Here is a 22,784-nt window from a genome sequence, read left to right as displayed (position 1 = left end):
GATTAACAGCAGCTCCTCAGGTTCTTGGCTAGGGGTCTTCCCCATTACCTGTCAGCTGAGCTTTTTAACAGGGCATGTTTGGATTGAATGTGGGTCTTCTGCATGCAAAGCAGCTGTGCTACTGTTGCAGTTCTGTCTATCTGTGTATTTTAGTGGAACCCAAAGATCTACCAACAAACCAGAGGCACCAGGCCTGCACTATGGTGTAAAGTGCTTTTAACTGGGGCTTTGAAAAGAAAAGAAAAAGGCATCATGATTGGGTTTGCTTTGATGCCTCAGTTTACATGGGAATTCCTATCCGATGCTTGGAATAGAGCACGAATTCAGAACATATGACACAAAGGAGGCTTAAGGCTGTATAAAATCAAATTATTTTTATTTATTTTTGGTTAATAATTACAATACATTTTTGAATATATAAAGAGAGCAGGTGTTTTGGTTTTCCCCCAGTGCATTCTTCAGACAGACAGGGTCTGGTCTCCCTGTACATTCTGTAGTGTTTGGAGCAGAACGGGACATTTGCTTATTTGCTTGCTCTGCCATCTCATTATTTGGGTCACAGGCATTTGTTAATGGTACTGACAACTCAGGAACAATGGGAAAATGGGGCAGTAGAAAAAACAAACCCAAGACTATGGGAGTTTCTGCTCAGTGCGGTTCCTGATAAAAAGTCTTCCCACAACCAAGGCCCGGAGATTTAAGGACGTATGAAGAGCCCTTTTGGATCAGCATTCTGTTCTCACAGTGGCCAATGGGAAGCTCGCAAGCAGGAGATGGTTCCAACAGCACTCTCCCTGCTTGTGATTCCCAGCAAATGTCTCTCTCTGTCTCTGTGTCTTTCTCAACCGAGAGGCAGAAGGCCAAAGAAATATAGGGCAGGAAATATGGTGATTATTGCTTTTGTCAGTGCAGCAGATAACGACATATAATTAGAGCAGGACAAGTAATATATTTCTGAAAGAATCATCTCACTGTAAGAATAGGTTGTGGTTATGAACAAATGTCTTTTCTGAAGCTGCTGATTATGGTATAAAGGGAGAGAAAACCAGGGCTGACTGAAGACATTTTGCTGCCTGAAGGGAAGCATGTGTCAGTGTCTCGCCCATTTCCAGGTACAAAAGCTGTCTAGACTGCCAGCTGAATTCTTAACTTCAACACTAGTGCCGGGACAAACTCCATAGGCAGCAGGCAGGTGGTGCAGGTCAGCCACATGGTACACAGTTTTGTGTGCCCCTCAGTGTCATTCTACCTAATGGTGGAGCCGGCCCTGGATACAAAACAGGTTAATAATACTATCTTCTCTGGTAATGTAGGGTTGCTAAAGGAGTGAAAAAAGATAAGGTCTGGCTTGAAACAAAGAGAGACAGGTTTGTACTGATTAACATTGAACATATCTGAGGTTTGTCAGGTCACAAAGGCAGGTGGCTGAGTATCTTCTGAAGTCACAAAATATTCCCTGAGTAGTCTTAAGATACCAAAATATACACTTCTATCGGGCAACTGGCTCCTCTTTTTGTCCTGCAATTGAGATCAGCCTCACGTGGGAACAAGGTCAGTTATGTCTTTCTTGCTCTTTGATCCAAACACCACAAGATTCACATAGCTCCCTGTTTTCTGAAAGAAGCCAGGTAGCATTAAAAATAAAACAAAGATGTCCCCAAAATGATAAGGAAGGTGGGGAAGTGGGTGGTGTTTGGCAAAATTGGCAGTAATTGTGGAACTGGGGAGAATCTCATAAACTGGGGCCTGTCCTGCAAGCGTTAGTGACATTTTCAGTAAACCCAGGGGATTTCCTGCTCTTTGGTACTACATAAGAATTATACACGTTGCTACATAAATGAAAGTCTATATAGAACTGCGTTTACAGATTAAACACAATGAGCAAGATCCTGCAGAAGTCAAACATATTGGTAGCACCTTTGGGGAGAAAAGAGGTTATGCAAAGGAAAGGCTCACCTCTACCAGTGAGATCAGGTGCTTTGCTTCTGCAGGATTATATCTATCTCATATAGCAGCTTAATTGGAAACACACACACATAGTAATTAAATTAAGGGAATGGGAAGATAAGGGCAGAAAAAATATTAGTAAATAAAATACAAGTAATACAGGTTCATTTTTAGGTAGTACACAGGCTGGTTAAAACAAAAACAGTGAGGAAGTCTATGAACCCAAAGTCAGAACCATTCCTGCCAAGAAGCTAGGCACTGGGTCCAGATGGGGTGCTTCTTGCTTTGGGAAGAGCCATACTACACAAATTCTTCAATTCCATATTAGTTCAATGAAGGCCTCTTTGGGTTTCAGATCCAGAACAAGAGGTGAATTAGGCAACCTGCCTGCAAGAAGATAAGGGTCACACCTACTCTCATGCCATAAGGCACTTTTTGCATCTCCCTTTCTCAGTTTCCAATTAGCTGAATTTAGGGAGAACACAAACATGCACCTCTCTTGCTACGTCTCTGCTCAGTGCCGCCTTTTTGTACACCTGAGATGCTGAATGCAGCAGGCCTTGAGAAAGCTGAAAGTTCTTCTGCTGGTCCTGAAACCAGTTTTCAGAGACCCTGTTAGAAGGTTATGTGTTTGTCAGAGTTTCAGGATTGGGGGCTTGGGCAAAAGAGTTAGGGCACTTCTTCCACTGCTCTGCCTCTGAGGAAAGGGCCACAAGGATCCTTAAGTCAAGCAAAGCAAGAATCCACAGCACAGTGCCATTCTCTGGATTTATCAGAGTGGTTGGTTGCATCTTCCCATACTCCTTCAATACTAGTGTGGAATGAGCAGATAATCTGACTTCCAAGGAGGTACAACACCAGCATGGGTATCTCCCAAAAGAGAGCTGCATGTTAACATTAACTGGAATGGTGGTGGTGGTGGTGGTGTGTGTGTGTGTGTGTGTGTGTGTGTGTGTGGTGGGGGAAGGACATCACAGAGAAATGGCAACTACACCTTTCTGGGAGCCATACAATGATTTTCAGGACCACAGTATGGTGCAGATGCCCTGGGGTGGTTGTGCAGCCAACACACCTCTTTGTGGGGAGCAGGAACAAGGGGGAAGTAGCCACAATCTCCACAGCATTCATATTACACAGCCAAAGAAAGCATGTTATTGATCAGAATATGCAAGATAGTGACTGGAATACAACCCCTGCCCCACCTTAAATAGCCATCTCTCCTCTCTTCCTCTCAAGGAAATGTTTTTGCTGCTCATCAAGGCATACTGTTTTCTTTTTTGGAGCCATTGTCTGAAAAATCCCTACCAGAATCGAATAGATTTTCTTTCCAAACACCTTTTAAGAGGATGCTTTTAAAGTCACAGCTTCACAGGGTCGCAGGCTTGCCTTCCAGCTTGACCTAGCCTGGCTCAAAAACACCTGAGGCATATTTTCTCTTTATGTTTTTCCAATATTGTTGGATCTATTGAACCTCACTACCCTAGATGGCTAAAGGTCTTTTTGGTCCCTGCTGAATGACTAACATTCATTGCCAAGAAAGTTTTCACACCCATTTCTTTCTGTAATAGATTTTGAGGAAAGTGGAGCTAATGGCAAATCTACAGGCCAGGGAAAAGGATGTTATGTAATGGTCATTTTCTCCTCCAAGGGAGATTTGTATGAGGAAGGGGCTGGGATGGGGCCTGGGATCTGCAATAGAGAATTATCCCACACCCTTCCTAAACTATAATTTCCAGGGCTCTTTGGGGGAAGTCATGACAGTTACAGAGTTATAATTGTCAGACTTTTCATTGGGAGAAAGAGAGAAGGGAAGTTTGCTCTGGAAAAGAATGAGCTCATCTAATTATTCCCTTATTAGCTTTTATTTATTAGGAACAAAGGACATTGGCTGTCAACATAAATATGAATCCCACCCCAGCCCTGTTTTGCAGTGCAAGCTAACTGTAATCTGATGTGGACTGGGGAAGGGGTGGGATTCTGGCAGATGTAAATATGGTAATGATAATAAGGAACCAAAAATGAGGAAAAGAGAAATTCTTATTTCTACCTGAAACTGTGAGAGAAGTGATCCCTGAAGAATATGCCCCTGTTAACAGAACCAGAATTTTCAGTGTATATCCCAAAGCTTTGAGAAAGAAGCCCCCACAGAATGACAATGCAATGGGTACAACTGCATTTTTCCCCCTTTAAACAAATTTGCTGTGCAGAAGGTTAGAAAATAAGAGCTAGATCAGCAGAAATATACCCTTTAAGACAGCTGCTCTTCAAAGGACTTCTATCTGCTTTGGGGGTTTAATACCTTGGACAGATGGACCTGGATAAGAGTGTGATCTCTTATCCCCTTTTTTGTGCGAAAAAACCACCCCACTGGTTCCATTAAGCAGGCAGCACAAATAGGAAGCCTGATGAATATACTGTATGGTCAAAGATGTGTAAAATGAAGAAGATCAGCCCTGAGCCAATTACACTGGAGAAGCAGAGTACTGAATCACTGAGTTGTAGTCAGGAGGTGGGCTGTGGCACTCCAGGGTGGGATCGACTGGCAGGAGAACATACTGTTCCTGGACGGCATCGTTCACCTGTGTTGCCGACAGGTACTTCACAGCCTCACGCTCGTTCTCCGAGAATACAGACTCTTTGCTCTTGTTGATGGCTTTTCTCCTGTGGGAGGAAAAATGATTGAAAATTCAGCAAAAATGTCCTCACAAAAACGAACCAGCACTTTCATACACATTTTTCATAACATTTTTTGTTGGACTACTACATTGCAAAATCCAGTGAAGTGTGGATTAAGAAGGATAGCTGTGCTTTGGTTTGTGGATTATTTATGGAAGTGGGAATTAGGAAGGTTCACATTAAAATGCAAACCAAACCAAGTCTCTCCTCCACCCCTACCCTTAAGACATAAAATATTTGTGTTCTGAATAATGGTATAGTGGGTTAAAGTGTCACACTAAGACCAAGGAGTCCCAGGTACAAACGTACTTGGCTATGAAGTTCTCTGGGTTTTCAGCATAACCTACTTCCCAGGGTTGAGGCTGTGAGGATAAAAGGTGGATGGTGAGACCCTAACACATTGCCATGAGCTACTTGAAGGAAAGGTGATATATAATGTAATGAATGAATAAATTAAACTCATATCTTTCTGGTTCCTGGCCCCACATCAGCTTGAACCATTGTGTGCTGCAGAGAATTCTGGGACGTGCCACACTTGGTTCACCAAGGACACTGGCTCAGCCTGTGGGTTTGAGTGTTGTCTCATGTGAATTCAAACCATAATTTGCAGCACAGAAGAGGTGGTGGCAGTTGGTGGTTGGGATACGCTGCTACCCAAATCATAGGTACAGTAGCATCCTGGATTTCTCCTGTGAGCACCTGTTGTTTTGACTACTCTAACATCCTGGGAAGTCCTGTCCGAAGGCAAAGGTATTATCTGTATAGTACTATTATTTTATGGTGTCTGCCTAGAACACAGGTGGAAAACCACTCTGAGTGGAACATTAGGAACATAAGAAGCTGCCTCATATTCAGTCAGAGTTCTACATGGGCTCAGAACTGCCTGTACTGACTGGTAGCGGCTGTCCAGGGTTTTAGGCAGGAGTGTGTCCTAGCTGTATCTGGAGATGCTTGGGATTGAACCTGGGAACTTCTGCATGCAGGGCTATGCTCTACCATTTAGCTAAATAAGGTCTGTAAGATCCTTGCACCTGGGAAGGGAGACATTTGAGGCAAAGTCTGTTAACTATGAAAGGCTTTAAAAGAGTATTGGACAAATTCATGGAGGAAAAGGCCATCAATGGCTGCTAGCATTACCCTAGTCTCCCACTCTAGACTTTTTTTAATGGGTAGGCCCAATGTGAATGGCACTTCCTTGGGTTGCCCATAGCTGAGTCCTATTCAGCTGTACTCTCCACACCCAGTACCAGGTGCAGCAGGTTTCCTGAGTTTCCCAGGGGGCTTAGAGGATGGGAAGAGGACCCTCTGTTCTTCACCCTCTGTTCTCTCCTCCTCCTCTAGCTGCTTTTGCACTCAGGTTCTGCTTAGAGGCTGCCCATTGAAGCATCTGGTTGGCCATTGTGAGAAAAGGATGTCAGACTAGGTAAGCCTTTGTTTTGATCTCTTATGTTCTTATGATAATCATAGGCATGTTTGTATCCTTGCATGCAGTTGGCTGCTCCCCTCTCTTTGTTAAACTCTTCCTGTGAAAACGTTACTATTCATCTATTTCTCACCCACACACCCTGCCTTTGAAAACCCCTGATGTTTCTTCTCAGCTGACTCCATGGCTCCAGCAGCTTTTATAATTTACCAGGTATTAAACTGGTCAATGGGAATGGAGAAAAACACAAAAATATCTGTGTAACTTGGCCCTTGGCCTGGGCGAGTCTTGCAGTGCCCAATAAAAGAAGTGTTATTAAGGCTTAGCCTGGCCACACAATGAGACTCTCTGAGCTCTGTCAGCTCCCAGTATGTAGGAAGAAGGGAGCTTGCATTTCTGGTTCATCCCAGCCACCATGTCAAATCTGGGAATGACACTGTCTGTCAGCTAATGTTTAAAGCGAGCCTCTCAAACAATGACATTTAATATTTGCTCCCAAGTCAGAGGGATGACAAGTTTTGGTCAGAGGCAAGGAGTGTGGTTAACTATCTCTGGCAGATTTGAAATGCAATTACCATCCTAGAAAATACTCATTTCACCCAAGCTGCATACCCTGAAATTAAGACAACTCTTCAGCCTTTGTTTCCTAACCCTTAACAACTTTCTGTATTTACTGAGATTTCATTTTGTTCTTCCCCTGCTCAGCAACTGACCCAATCTTGAGATGCTGCCAGTGTTGTTTACATGAATTTAGATGCACATTTTGTTTTCCCATTGAAGTTCTGGAAGCCCCCTTTGCATCTCCTTTCCTACTAAGAGGACCAAAGCCATGTGGTAGAACACCTGCTCTGCATGAAGGGATGGGAACATCCCCTGTCTGAAACCCAGGGAAGCTACAGTCATTCAGTGTGGACAGTACTGAGCTAGGTGGACCAATGGTCTATTCTTTTCAAGTGTTCCTCATCTATAAAGCAAAGGTGAGGTTATTTTTTTCTCCACAGTCAACTGCTCCATCCATTTCCCCCCTATTCTTGGCTGATGTTGTTTTTGTAGCTGGAAATGCAGAAAAGTAGATAGTGCAAGATTGTGAGGAGGTTAAGGTGTGGGAGGGGGAAGCACTTAGCACTTTTATTTTTAAAGCAAAACCCTGATTTATATGTAAATAAGGCAGAGACCTTATGGTGGCCTCATAGGAATAGTGGCTCCAAAACCCTATGAATGAGAATGCTTGAGCTCATGCATACTTTCTTAGGAGCAAGGTCCACTATGTTCAATTGAGCTTACTCTCAAATAAGATTGCCTAGGATTGCAGGCTTAATAGATTTTCCCATTCATTAAAAATTCTGTACACAAGGAGCAGCAGCCCTCAAAGAAAGACATCCCAATCAATTTGCTGTTTGCAGCAAGTTATACCTTGCATCTGAGTCCTGTAACAATTGCGGTAATTGAGCTGCAGGGGCTTATAATAGGCTTAATGGCTTTTTATAGGTGTTTAATGAGGCTTTATTTTTATTTTTTTTGCAGGGCAAGCATGTTTAAGGCCCTTAATGGATTTAATAATGGTTGTAAGTTGAATCAGAATTTGCAGTAGTGAATGTGGTTGTTGAAACAATGGATATTTCCCCTACAATCTGCTTCATGGGACAATTAATGGGATGTAAAGGTTTAAGGCCTGGAACATGCTCTCAGCCTGTATTAACATGCTAGAGACAGGTGGTACAAACACTGAAAATTCTAGCGATGCCAGATGGATGCTCAGGTTGTCTCCCCTGATTTTAGTCAGATTAATTTTGGGGGATACTAATTTGGCATTCAGTGAGCACCTAGATTACGAGAGAAACTTTGCTATTTTAATAAACATCAGCAAAGGACCATGTACCAGGTCAGACTATTGGTCCATCTAGTTTAGTTTATGTAGTAGTAGTAGTAATAATAATAATAATAATAATAATAATAATAATAAATAAATAAATTATTATTTATACCCCTTCCATCTGGCTGAGTTTCCCCAGCCACTCTGGGCGGCTTCTAATCAAGTGTTAATGGTAGGCAAAATGTAGATCAAGAACTACTGATATATCTCTGGGTGATTTGCAGTACAGCAGCAAGGGTTTCTGACTCCCAGTTGTTTATGGATGACAACTAAAAAAGCCATATTTTCCCCCAAATGTAAAAAAGCCTGGGAGGAAAACCAGGAGCAGATTTTTGCATAAAGTTGCCAAGAGTTCAGTTCTGGAACTGAAAACAAATCCTTGATCTGAGCATGTGCTCAGAATTTCAGCTAATTGCAGTTGGTGAATTGAGGGGTTCTGGTAAAAAGCAAAGTATATTCCACAAGCCTGAGCTCTTTCCACTTCTGGGTTACACTGATGGGCAATGGCTATGCAAGGTTTCAGTTAGGGGTCTTTCTCAACCCTACCTGCAGATGCTGGGGAGTGAACCTGGAATCTACTTGGCACAGAGTGTGTGTGCTGTAGCAGTGAGCTATGGTCCCTGAGGCAAGTCCCTTAGCTTCAATATAGGATTCGGACAACCAGTTGGAGCCCCATCAGAAGCTGTTAATGATTATGATTTTCCCCCTAACACTTTAGATTGGAACAGGAAGGCCTGCCACAGTTGAGGAGGGTTGTTCGATTTGATTTTGCCAGGAGAAATGCGTCTGAGGCAAAGGCAGTATCCTTGCTGGAATGCTTTGGCATTCTGATGCCTGAAGCACCTCAGCTATGCCCTACTTGGGGAATATCTTGGTTCTCAGCTAAATCGTTAGGTCTAATTATTTCTGAGCTTAATTGGGTATGACAAAAACAAGGCAGAGCCAAGACTTCAATGTATATCAAATAATGGTTTGCTGAAGGAATTCAGAGGAGTATGACAACCAAGGTGGTTCTGCCCTGCTGCAGACGTAAACTTGAGGTTTACCTGACTGCTGCAGGCCTGTTCAGACAAGAGTGGTGCACAAATTGCCAAATGAAAACCCTCCATACTGCTTGAGGGCACAGAAATGTTGGGGGCTATTTCACAAAATTCTCCCAGGAAGGGAAAAGAGAATGGATCCATGGGAGGGAGGGGGAGGAAGGGCAGCATATAAATTTTCTCTAAGAACATAAGAAGAGCTTGCTGGATCAGGCCAATGGCCCATCTAGTCCAGCATCCTGTTATCACAGTGCCCAACCAGGTGCCTGTGGGAAACCTGTGTGCAGGATCAGTGTGCAAGAGCCCTGGAAGCAGCCATCAATAGCCCTCTCCTCTCCCTGTGTATTATGTGTCAGCCTGCTTCAGCCTTGGAAAATTTATCTAGGGATAGAGAAGAAATTCTCCAACAGTTTCTCAGGGCTGCAGTCAATCATTTCTGGTGATACATATAGTGAACGTTTGGAGGGAGGGGTCAGGACTGGACCCACTCCCTTCCATTGCCTGCCACCCATTCACTGGAAAGGCTGAAAACAGCCACATTTTTCACATGTCTGGGGAGTGCGAATACACCGGGGTGCAGAGGTGGCCGTGCCAGCCGAAGCCCTCACTGCCGACTGAGCCGTGTGGCAGTCTGAGCCAAAGGTGAGGGAGGTGAGGGAAGGAGAAAGAGGCTGCCTTGTGATGAGGACAGAACTGAGGGCCGTGGTGCCCCATTCGTAGAAGTGAATGCCCGTGCCTCTTGCCTCTGTGGGCAGCGCCAGCGGCGACCCTTCACCGGCCACAAGGGAAAGGAGGCACTGCTGCTGCCCAGCCCTGAAGGCTCAGCTTGGGTGCAGCTTGGCAAATGAGGGAGCCTGGTTGCGCCCCCTTACGCCCTTTCAAAAATCTGCACCCAGGGCCATGGGCCCCCTGGCCTTCCCCATGCTACACCCCTTGCTGAAAACAGCTCACTTTTCAGGGGAAAAGGATTCAGATCTTCCTTCCATTCATTTGATATATCTCTGGAGGGAAGATACAGGACTCACATCCAACTCATATTCTGCCTGGCTCTTTGGATGTTGTTTCTCTTTTCTTAACACCTGACACAGCATACAGTCATTGTTTGTCCAACAGGATTCCCAGTCCCAGAGTTTTGTATTTGTCTTCCCTAAACTCTCCAAATTCTTCACTTAAGCATTGCCAATTCCACCGCCTCCTCCACCCTTTCAACTCAGCAAATGCAAGTCAAATAAACAGCTAGATTTGGCGGGGGGTGGAAAGAGGACGGGAGCCTCAAGAGCCACCCTGGTTTGGAAAACACACTAAGCCTTCCGTAGGGCTTGTAGAAGTAAAGCAGGACTGTTTGTAATAGGTCCAGAATAAATGTTTTTGATAAGAAGAGAGATATCGTTAACAAGGGCGACATACTGATTCCAGCCAGCCTCAGCAAGCCATGGAGAAGAGAAGAGCTGATATTCAGAGCTGATTTTTCCAAGTTTGTGGGTAGATGCAAAGCTGTATTTTTCTCAGGGCTTAACTAGGTGTTGGCTTTCGATGACATGGAATGATCCTCATAAATATATGAAATAAACTTTAGGAGTGCAATTATTTAGTCAACTGAGACTGAAACCTTATGCACCAAGGATGGGGAACTTACTCCAGCCCAAGGGCCACATTTCCTTCCAAGCAACCTTCCAGGGGCCACATGCTAATGGGCAAGACCAGAGATAGGAGTGGGCAGAGACACAAATGTGAATTTTACTTTTGTACTGTAGGCTACTGACCTCACACACTGCCATACCCACCTCTATCTATTGTCCAGGGTAGAAAGAGGCATTATTAGAGTTCCAGCCAGTCAGAAAGAGAAGGGGTGCCACTAGGGAGTGTGTGTGGCCTGGGGAGAGTCCTGAGGGCCAGATAAAGAGGTATGGAGGGCCAAATTTGGCTCCCGAACCTGAGATTCCTCATTCTCACTATACACACCAGGACCAGCCCTACCACAGGCAGTGATGTGTATGGGGTGTGGATGGTAGTGCTGATATGCTGGAGAACAGAGCTTTTATGTGCTGTGAAGCTCTGAGGTGTGGTCAGTGGTGCTTTACTACCACCAATTAAGGAAAACTAAAATGTGATAAATGTGTAGGTGAATATACAAGATGAACTGAGGTAGGTGTGAGGTTGGAAGGTTGAGAGAGAGTCCTTTGAGTGTTGGAAGTGAGCAATGATTGGACAGAAGATTTGAAAGGGAGTTTGAATACTGATGGGAGGGCAGTCGAGAGTGTTTGGGTGGTGGCAGGGTTAGTTTGATAAGGTAGGGTCAGCATTGTTACTAGATTTTGTTTTATATGAATCACAGTCACCATATGCTGAGTTATCAAAACCCCTTTTTTGCCATTTCTGTTTTAATAAATTGTTGTATTATACACACATGCCTCTTGACTGGCTATGTTAGAGGTGGGAAATAGTCAGATATTTGGTATTTCTGGTGGCAGCATTAACAATGAGTTATAAAGATAGCTCTTAGAAACCCAGGTCAGGACTGAATATCTTCTTAAGATAGAGAAAATGGTACAGAGGAGCTGAAGTAAATATAAGGTGGCACAACAGTAAGTACCATTGAAATAATGTTCTGGGTATATATGTACAGATTTGCACTGCTAATCATTTATTTGTTTGATTACTAGCAGCCTCATATATGGCATTGTTTGGAAATTTCAAGAAACAAAAAAAATCAGTGCAGTCTTGACAGGTTTAGTCAGCTTTCTTGATTCAAAATTATGTCCAAACATAAGCAAAAATCTGCTCCTTGATCTCATGAACCATCATTCAGAATTTGGTTAAAATCAGGGAAGTTTTGAAAGGTTCATCTTGATTCACACTGTTGTCTAATCGTATCCAAACATAGATGAAAGCTGCTCCTTGATCTAACCAAATTTAGAACCATGCAAATTTGGTTATATCGTAAGAGGTGTCCAAGTGCATAGCAAAAAACAAAAACAACAAGCAAAAAAACTTTCCAAATTACATAGCAGAGACCAGCCAATCCAATTCAAACCTACTCAAAAGCCAGTCTCGCTGAGTTCAATGGGGCTTACTTCCAGGCTAAGTGGGTATAGGACTGCAATGTAAAACATTTATACTAAGTTTAAAAAGTCACAAATGGGGATCAGGGCCGGTGATATGGCCCTTTTCCCTCTTTCTATACAAGACCCCAGACATGAATAATGAATGAATACAACTTGTATTTCATCACAAACCAATTCTTGGATATATTAGTTTATGAAAGGATGTCAATGGCTACATTTGCATGTAAAGCTAAGTGTGGTTTGTTTAAAGCATGGTTTGTTTGATAAACCACAAGTCAGCTCACAGATGACGTAGCAAGCCATAGTTTGTTTCTTCAAAGCTTGGTTTGTTTTCCAGCTGCTCTTGCCTCATGAGAGTGTCTGTGGTGGAGTGGCCAAACAAACGATGGTTAAGTAAGGATTTGGACATAATACCAAAACATAGTTAAAACAAACCATGGTTCATAAGCCAACAACAAAACCATGCCTATATATCACAACTTTTTTAGGAGAAAATAAACCATGGCTACTCTGCTGGGTTGAGTTTGCACATCCAAACAAACCACACTTATCCCAAATAAACCATGGATAAGCACACCAGGCCAGTATCAACTAACATGTACTCATCCAGGGGTACTTACGCCAGAGCCATGATTCCATAAGGCCAAGAACGAATCTCCAATCTCTTCCGGCTTTTCATTTCATCCAAAGTCAGCACCATCCCGCTATCTGACTCACATTCCTAAAAAAGGTAAAAAACACAAAAGCTTTAGCTTCTTCTAACTGAGGGCTGTACAGCTCCTTTCAAGCTCAAAATACAATCTCGAGGGAGGGTTGGATTCATAGCAAATGCAGCTTGGCAGTGGCAGAAAAAGCAGAAGGAAGTGAATCCAACACCAGCTGTTCAATTTTTGCTAACCCTTCCAAGCAGAGTTCCACCCCTCTACAATTTTTGTAATGCATACAGCTTTTCTTCCCTTAGTGATGACACCATCAGAACCACAGGAGGCTTCACAAACCTTGTTTATGGAGGGTCCATTAAGCACATGGTTAGGGAACCACCAAATATTGAGGCCAGGCTTCACTAACCTGGTGCCCTCCAAATGTTTGGACTACAGTTCCCATCAGTCCCAGCAAGCAAAGCCGGGCAATGCAGAATTCCCATGATTAGGTTTTCCAGCTTGCTTGCTTTATTTTATTTTTAAACTAATTGGGAGATCTGCATAATTCCTGTGAGGATTGAAGATTGAAGTAGTAGGTAAGTTTTTTGGGGGTTTTGGATCGACTCTTTCAGGTCATTTCCCCAAAGTAAATCAACACATCCCAAGCACCAGTTGGCACCATGAAGGGAAAAATACCAGTGCATAAGGTGCCAAGCCCATCATATTCAAAAGAGCCATTTGGGGATGTTAATTGGTAAAAGAGAGAAAGAGAGAGAGAGAGATCCTGATCACAGGTGTCCTGTGTCACATTTCAAGTTTGGCCCTAAATGCTTCTGTCAAAAGTCAGCCCTTGTCCAAGGAACATACTTAACCACAAAGCAAGCTGTTTTATACTGACTCAATACCATTGGCCTATATCATTCTGTCTTGTCTATATCAGACACAAGACTCTCCAGATGTGGAATCCAACTCCCATCATCCTTGACCACTGGAGAGGATGAGTGGGGCTGATGAGAGTTGTGGTTCATAACATCTAGAGGGCACCATGTTGGCTATCCCTAGTCTACACAGACCAATTGCGCCTTTTCAGGATTTCTGGTTTTTTTTAGGGGGGGGGGCATTACCAGCACTACTTAGAGATGCCAGAGATTGAACTTGGGACATTCTGCGTACAAAGCATAGCCCTTTCCCCACATAGTCTTGTAGTTCATATAAGTGACTGTAATGAGTTCTGTAACACAACAACATTTCTGAGCTGCTGAAACCATGCGTATTTCCTTGCACATGTGTACAGGATGACATATGGAGACACCTGTCAACATAAACGGCACATCTGTGAGACTGCAGCTCAGCTGGGAACCCACCAGTGACCCCTTATGTATCCATGCATTCATTCAATGAATTGATCTGAGATGGGAGGGGGATCTTATGAATTAGAGGAAAGCTAGGTTTAAATACTTCCATGGAGAAACAGAATGGTAGTGCCCCACTGGTTTTAAGACAGATCTACTCCTGTGATTAGAAAGCCCACTCTTTACTTTAAATTCAAGGATATTCTTGGCAGAGAAATGGCTTAACCTCCTCATTCTCAGCCACCTGGCTTACAGCTGGCTGCAGTTTCATTTATAATGCTGGCACTCTGCAGTTAGCCTGTAAATTATTTCCTCTCTTAGTTTTATGAAGATAATGCTGGGGTGAGGGGAAGAGGCAAGTTTTAAAAACCATATAAAATTAACATACACAGATGGTATAGTGAGGGTGGCTAATTATATAAAAAGCAAAGATGCTTTTATTTGATTCATTTGGCTTTCCCATGTATTAAATCCTGGGTATGTTTAGCAAGAGGGATTTCTCCTGAGGAGGGGGTTAGTGTTTAAAGCAGGGGTGGGAAAACTTTTCCAGTCCAAGGGCCACATTCCACTGTGAACAACCTTTGGAGGGGCCACATGCTAGTGGTTGCGGGCAGGCAGAGGCAAAACTGGGTCCGATCAATATATGTAATCCTTACCTTTGCACAGTAAGCTACATTCCAGCCATGCAAAAGCCAAAGCTTTCTATACCCCCCTCCCACTTATCTCTATCCAAGCAATCAAAAAGCATTATCACACATTACAACCAAGCAAAAGCAGGAGCAGGGATGCCAAGGGGGTGAACTGGGGAGCATCCTGAGGGCCAAATAGGGAGACCTAGCCCAGAGGTTTCCCATCTCTTGTTTTAAAGCCTGTTATGAAAGAGTTGGGTAGCTGTGGATAGAGGCTGATTAGTGTCACTTCCATTTAGGTGAGGTCCCCACAAGCCATAACTGCTTCTGTTTCTTTAACAGATAGTGATGGGCACCAACTTGGATGGCTTTAAAAGAGGATTAGACGGATTCATGGAGGAGAAGGCTATCAGCAGCCACCAGCCACAAGGCTGATGCTCTGCGTCCACTGTCAGAGGTGGAATTCCTCTAAATACCACTTTCTGGGAGTCACAGGTGGGAAGAGTGCTGTTGCACCTGGATCCTTCTTTTGTGCTTCCCACAACACTTGTTTGGCCACTGTGAAAAAAGGATGGGTCATTGTCCTGATCCAGCACGGTTTTTCTTCTTACTTTGAAGTAAGAAGAACTTACTTGGCATTTGCCAAGGAAGGGCAATCGGTTAGCCAGTACCTTATCAAAATTTGTATCTTATTCACTGCAGCGGCTATAATTATGGTTTTCCACTGCTTGCATGGTTTTGACAAGTTCAATATATTCTTTACAGTTGTGATGAGAGAAATAAAAACATATGTTCAGGCTCCAATGGCAATCAGAATGATCTCATTTTTTTTGCTGGCTGTACAGAGGGCCAAACGACAAATGACTTTTATACTGACAGTTCTGCCTTGGGCGCAGGGTTTCCCTTACACACACTTGACCACACAAAGGGTTGCAGGGACATTAACCCCCCTTTGCTCCCTGTGCCTGCAATCTGTGTTGCAAAATATGCCCAGGAAGGCATCTGTCTCTGGTCTCCCTGTTCAGGTTTTCTATGCATTGCAGAGCACTGGAGGGCAGCATCCAACAAAGTGTCAGAAAATTACCCCGGCAAAACACATTTCTATGTATTCTGGCCCTGGAAAACCGGAAGTTGCTGTGATCAGTATGGTCACTTTTTAATTTTATTTTTTATTATTAAAAATTACTCACACACTGCAATCCTAACCAAGAAAGAAAATAAGACGCCAACTTGGATGGCTTTGAAATGGGAATAGACAAATTCATGGGGGGGGGGGTAGGGCTATCAATGGGTACTAACTGTGCTGGTTATGTTCCACTGTCAGAGGCAGCATGTTTCTGAATACTAGCTGCTAGAAATTGCAGAAGCAGAGAGTGCTGTTACTCTCTGTTCCCGCTTGTGGGCATCCTGTGAAAGCCCCCCTGGCCTGACTCAGCAGGCTCTTATGACAGCTTATGAACTGATAAATGCATCTCCTCTACTACTCTCTTCTAAGGACACTGTGAATTATAAAATAATTCATTATGAAAAAACATGATGAAGAGCAATGACTATTTATATGCACACAACACACAGGCAGATATATTTGTAACAGGTGCGTTACTAAATTATGATACATTAGGAATGCAGGAAGCCACTTCCAACTAGGCCAGTACTGTCAGCAAGGGAAGAGTTATCAAGCCTCCTATCCTCCATACTATTGTCTGAATTGCCCCCCCCCCCACGCCGACAATTTTGTGTTCAGAAAGCCCCAAGCCTTCAGCTAATGAAACACAGATGTAGCTAATGCAACATCAGCAGTAGAGCATCTGCTTTGCATGCAGAAGGTCCCAGGCTTAAACCCACCAAGTCAAGATAGGGGCTGGGGAAGACACTTCGCTAGAGAGCTTCTGCCAATCCGTGTACAGGCCCCACAGACAGTACTGACCTAGATGACTCCTCCTGCCTTCCCTGCAACAGGCGCCTGTCTAATTTTGACTGGTAACTGATTCCAGAGAGCTGGAGCTGCAACACTAAAAGCTCAATTTCTAGTACAGGCTAAGAACACTTCTGGGGCATATGGTACTCTCCAAAGTGCCCGATCTGAGGAGTGCAGTTGCTGGACAGGAATATAGTGGGCAAGGTGGTCTCATAGATATCCTGGTCCCAAGTTGTTTAGCACTTCACATGTTAAAAACAGGTTTAAACTCAGTTTATTGGCTCTCATCCAGCTGTGACCAGACACTAGTCCAGAGGCTGCATGGCTACTCCTGATTCGGATGTTCTGGAGATACAGAGCTGCATGCCATCAGCATACTGATGCCACTTTCCTCCACATCCCTAATGGCCATTCTGAAAAGCTTCATCTAGATGATAAATAGCACTGGGGACAAAATGGTACCCCATAACATAAATACCAACTGGCCAATGAACAGTCCTGCAGGTGGGACTATAACTGCTGTTAAACACTCATCTCAAAGGAGGATGTCGCGGTTGGAGGTATCAAAGCTGAGAAAATATCAGGCAAAAGAAGCAAGGTTGTAGTCCCCTTGTCCCTCTCCTGAGAGAGATCATCCACCAGAGTGACCAAGGCTGACTCGGTGTCAAAACCAGGTCTGAAACCAGATTGAAATAGGTTTGGACAATAAGTTTCATCCAAGAATGCCTGGAGCTGCCCTGCCACAGCCCTTTCAATCACCTTCCCAAGAAATGTTGTTATTAGCAACCATGATGATGTTTAGGTGCCTACTAAAGACATGTTTGTTTAGTAAGGCTATCTAAGAGGTGTAACTCAGTCATTTATGTAAAATCACTTTTATATTTGATGAAATAGTTTGGTTGTTTCTAGAGTTTGTGTGGCTGGTTTTATCACTTTAGAGTTTGCCGAATCAATTTCACTAGAGCTTGTGTTATGTGCTTTATGGTGTGAAGCAGTCTATAAATTTAACCACATAGCAGCCAATAGGGTGGAGTAGAGCTGCTCTAGCCACACCAGTGTCACTGCAGTTTGCTTAGATGGGCTGGGGCAGGACAGTGGCAAGCAGAAGCAATGCAGTGCTCCTGCTGCTGCATCATCCAGAGTCTCAGGTCTTATTCACACTTGTCTTTTGCTCCTCTTTCTAGGCAGGTCTGCACTGAAAAGCTTTGTATTTGAGTGCCCCCCCCTTGAGCTTTCCCTGTGAAAACCTGCTCTTTAAAGCTGAATCGGAGCAAATGTCAATCTACAGAAAACCCGAACTGACATTTGCTCTGATTCAGCTTTAAAGAGCAGGTTTCCACAGGCATGGCTCCAGGGCAAAAACCCCAACACCACTCAGACACAGAGCTTTTACAGCTGAAAAGAGCGGGGCAATAGGTAAATGTGGTTAAGCCTTCAATCATATAGGCAACCTGTGCTCATCTAGGAATTATGCAGGGGTGTGGGTGGTGCTGTGGTCTAAACCACAGAGCCTAGGGCTTGCCGATCAGAAGGTCGGCGGTTCGAATCCCCATGATGGGGTGAGCTCCCATTGCTCGGTCCCAGCTCCTGCCAACCTAGCAGTTCGAAAGCACGCCAGTGCAAGTAGATAAATAGGTACTACTCTGGCGGGAAGGGAAACGGTGTTTCTGTGCGCTCCTCTGGTTTCGCCAGAAGCGGCTTAGTCATGCTGGCTACATGACCCAGAAGCTGTCTGCGGACAAACGTCGGCTGCCTCGGCCAGTAAAGCAAGATGAGCTCCGCAACCCCAGAGTTTTTCGCAACTGGGCTTAACTGTCAGGAGTCCTTTACCTTTACCACAAGGGCATCACTATGGCTCCGCCCCACCACACCAGCCACTACTGGTAACATATGGCAATCCCAAATGTATGATGCAATATCACTGCACTCCTGAGTGTTCCCACTCCAGTTCCAGGGAAGAGGTGCAAGGAAACTCAGAACACAATGATGTCACACGTCACATTTCTGTATTGCTAGATGTTTCTGGGGAAAAGAGAAGGAGAAGAGGTAAGGCTGCAGTATCTGGTAGTAGCTGTACAAACTCCCTAACATTTGACTCTTGCCTACAACTACTCTGCTTTCTATCCAGAGTTCGGTAATGATTTTGGGAGTCTTCTTATTGATTTCAGCCAGTCTGATAGCAAGACTGTTTTCTCTTAAGGACAATCCAGTTCGATGAACACTAAAAATAACACAAGCAAAGGGAGAAAAGAGCCTAAGCCTGCACTTTGAACCTTCCCAAGCAACTCTTTGAATCAAGCATACTGAATTATTTTGACGTGTTGCACTGATTCTAATCCTCATGTAAGTCATCAAATGGACTGGCGCGAGGGTTTGGCTGGGCAAGAGTCCCAAAGCAATTCAGAGCTCATTAGCAGCACCATTATTTTAAAATGTCACCTTGATCTAAAAGCAAAGACAGATGTTACCATCAAAGTGTTTCAGTTAAAAACTATCTCCCCTTATGAAGCAGCTTGCAGAACAAAATGAGAAAAGATAGATGTCACCAATGAGAAAAGATGCAAGCTCTTGTTTGGAAATTGATAGGTATTCATAACTATAGGTGCCATATAGTGACAGAAACCCAAGAGCCATTCAGTTCAGGGATGGCCAGCTCGTTGGGTCTCTCTCCCCCACCACAAGCTATTTCAACAGGCTTCTGTTTTAACGTTGCCTTTTTGGCAATGACACCAACTGAGAGGCTCTCCTGTGCCCACAATAATGTACTTTCAGCAAAGACTTGTTAGAATCCAAGAAGGAGCCCTGCTGGATCACACCATCTAGTCCAGTTTTTGTCATCACAGTAGCCAACCAGATGCCTATGAGAAGCCTGCAATTGGACATGAGCATAATGGTCTCTTGCCATTTGTGAATCCTAGCAACTGGTATCCAGAGGCACACTGCTACCAACAGTGGAGGTGGATTGCAGTCATCATGGCTAGTAGCCAATGGATAGTCTTGCACACTGCCCAGGCTTGTGTCCTGGGGAGGTCACTTCAGTGCTGCTAGTGCAGTGGTTTGACTTTACCTCCAGAGGCACACTCCATTGTCTCTTGAAACAGATGGATGCTGACAAAAAAACTGGGCAGCGGGATAGAGAGGTGTTTCTTACCTGACCTTCTGGTGGATGGTTCACTGCTGCTTTCCAAGAGAGAGACTGGGAGGAGCAAGGAAGCACAGAGATGCATTGTGGGTAAGAAAGCATTTTGCCCAAGCTTACCTCATGCAATCTTTTTTCTTTCTTCACTGACACCTCATCAAATGTTTTCACACTGAGTGGCCGATTCTTGGGGTTAATACTGAAAACAAGGAGAATGAGAGATTCAGTCATGGACTTTTAGTTCTTTATTGTGTGGTGGAAAGATGAAAACAATAGCTGCATTTAGTTTTCAGGCACATGTGTACTGAATCATTTTTGTTGAGCCACGGCACAATCAGAGCACAAGGAGAATGCTGGAGCTGGTCCCCAAAAACTTCGGACTCACCTGTGCAGTTGCTGTGTGGCCTCAACAAAGTTGTTCTAGCGCCTAGCCTCAGTTGCATGGAAAATGGAAATAACAGTCACCAGCCCAAAAAATAGTTTGGAGGTAAAATTAGAAAGAAAGAAAAAATCTCCACAGCCTACTTTTCTCTTTCAGGTTTCTGTCATGCTCTAAATTAAAATTAAAATGCAGCTCCCTTCAATGAATGGATAGAAGATATGTACAAACTCACAACACATGAAAAAATTGCCTATAAACGTAGACTTCCCATGGACAAATTTAATGATATTTGGAATTTTCTATAAATGCTGTATTAGGTTAAATGTAGGTTAACTACAATAACAATCTTGTAATGTTTAAAAGTTCTGTTTTTGTTTTGTATTGTATATGGTTGTTATCTTTCCCCCCGTTTTCGCTTTCCCTCCTTTTTTCACGTTTTATTTTATCTTGTGCCCTTAACGATTACATACACATTACTTTTTATATTTCAATAAAGAATATAAATATATTAACAAACAAGCAAACAAAGGTGTAAAAAAACAGAATCCAGAACAGGGCTATGCAGGTAACATGACTATGAATACAGGAGAATGATACATTATGGAGGATGAAGGAAACAGCCAGCAAATGGCATGACTGTTATGGAAGGGGCAAAAATGACCCCTCCAGAAAGCCAAGTCAGCAGGGGAGAGGGGAGGCTCTACTACCCACTGTATTCCTGAAAATATCCCTTTATTGTCTCCTACATCAGGGTCAGGAACCTCAGGCCTAATAGCCAAATGTGGTCTTCCAACTCTCTCTATTCTCTATTCCCTTAGGATTCTCCCCTGGCTGCACCTCTCACTAGTCTTGCTCTGGCCTTGCCGTCTTCTTTAAGAAGAAGTACAATTGTTGCCAAGAGATGCATTGCTGTCCCCATAACTCACAGCCATGTCCTCCTGCAATGAAGCCACTGCCTCTGCCTCCCTGTGATAATGATGCCTTTTTACTGGTAAAGATATATAGATGCTGTATTATCTATTTGCTGAGATCCTGCAGGATGCCCCGGACTTCTTACATGAATCCCTTGTTTCCATCCCGGAACAGCAAACAAACCACTGGCTTTACCCTCCTGTTAGCAAAAGCTTAGAAACAGCAGCAGCCTTCTCCCAAACCCCAAAGAGAAGGACGAATCATTATGATTATTTTACAAAACTCATTTCCTTACTAGGCTTCCAGTGTACTCCAGCGATGAAAACCCTTCTTCACATTCTCTTCAAGGATGCTGATTTTGGGTTTGGAATCTCCATCTGGGCACAACGTAATGTTCAGTGGGATGTAGTCTTTCCCATCCTACATATTTCATAATCAAGAAGAAAACAAGGGATTCATTTTTCTTACTTGGCTTCAGACATTAGTGACTGTCACATTCTGCTGAGTTGGTTTCTAGCAGGTTGCCTATCCCAGAAACCCTCTGGAGTTTTGCTTCTTTCTTTCATTTTTCTATGAAACTACTGTGAATATATTGGCAATGCAGCAGCATGACGGTTTAGGGCTTTTGACTGGCCTCTCGTCTCTGAGGTGATCTAAGGATACCTAGTGAGCTGAGATTTAGTCTTGGGTCTCCCAGCTCAAAGCCTTGATCAGGAAGACAAAAATAACAAATTTGACACTCACTTTCAGTAGCTAAAAAGATCTGCTCATTTGGCATTTCCTATAACAATTTTCAAGGCAAATATTAGCAGAACTGGAGCACCCTCTTGCACATTTTAAAGTTATGCCTTCAGTTCTCCTTGATGGAAGATTTAAGGAGTTACCTTATACTAACAGGTTATGTCCCTGTGGTTCAGACCTAAATGATACAGTAATCTATGTTTTATTGTTTTGTAATTTTAACAACACCAAATAGTTGATCAATCCTCTGATCACTTTGAATCTTGGAAGACTGATGGAAATGTTTATCTTCTTCTTTCTGATACAAATAAGTTAATTACAAAAACGGTAGTTAAATTTCTGCTAAGTTCAATGATGATACATGTAAAAATATTTTCCAAATAAATAAAATCTTTTTTTCCAAAGACCACACACAAACCCTGCCCTGAGATATTTGATAATTTTGCAGTTCTATTCTGGTATGTTTTATTATGAAATCTGGATCAATAAAATGAGTAATGATCACATATATCTATTTATTTAGGTAATTTATACATTGCCACATACTTTGAAAACGGCTCTAAGGGGTTTACAGCATTCTAAAAAAAATTCATCAAAAATACAAAACATATTTTGAAAAGTTCATGTTGTAAAGCAGCACAGAAGAATTACATAACATCCTCCCAAACATCATTATATAAATCTAAAAGAACTAACATAGTAACTACTAAAAGATCAAAATACAGAAATACAGCTAAGACACCTAGTCCACTATATCATCATCTCTTACGCCCCTTTTCAATGTGCTAGTTTCGTTGAGTATTCTTTACATAGCCATACCCATATCCTCCAAGGGGTCAAAATAAAGGAGCTAGACCAGGCTTTGCCAACTAGGTGTCCCTGAACAGTTTTTGACAACAGCTCTCATCAGCCCAAGCCAGAGCACAAGGCTGATGGGAGTTACGGTCAAAAACACCTGGAGGGCATCAGGATGGTGCAGGCTGTGTTAGATGAGCTTCCCAGAAGACGTGTCTCAGGATATCTGCACATCATTGTTGCTACATTTT

At 43.3% G+C, this 22,784-nt stretch overlaps 1 protein-coding gene across 4 annotated transcripts in view; it reads right to left on the bottom strand.

Annotated features, from left to right (window-relative positions):
* Positions 1–355: 355 nt before the first annotated feature.
* The window catches only part of LOC310754200 (vascular endothelial growth factor receptor kdr-like), a 187,663-nt gene continuing 165,234 nt past the window's right edge, over positions 356–22,784 (bottom strand). For all 4 annotated transcript variants that reach the window (XM_083595809.1, XM_083595808.1, XM_083595811.1 and 1 more), the window contains 4 exons: positions 21,293–21,417; positions 19,824–19,902; positions 12,645–12,745; positions 356–4,608 (listed from right to left, as the gene is read on the bottom strand). In XM_083595809.1, the coding sequence (XP_083451935.1) occupies positions 4,410–4,608; positions 12,645–12,745; positions 19,824–19,902; positions 21,293–21,417 (504 nt within the window). In that variant the 3' untranslated portion in view covers positions 356–4,409. The remainder of the gene's footprint in view (positions 4,609–12,644; positions 12,746–19,823; positions 19,903–21,292; positions 21,418–22,784) is intronic.

The sequence above is a fragment of the Podarcis filfolensis genome, assembly GCF_964270895.1.
Source record: "Podarcis filfolensis genome assembly, chromosome: Z".
Taxonomy (NCBI): Eukaryota; Metazoa; Chordata; class Lepidosauria; order Squamata; family Lacertidae; genus Podarcis; species Podarcis filfolensis.
This window is presented reverse-complemented; position numbering and strand designations above follow the sequence as displayed.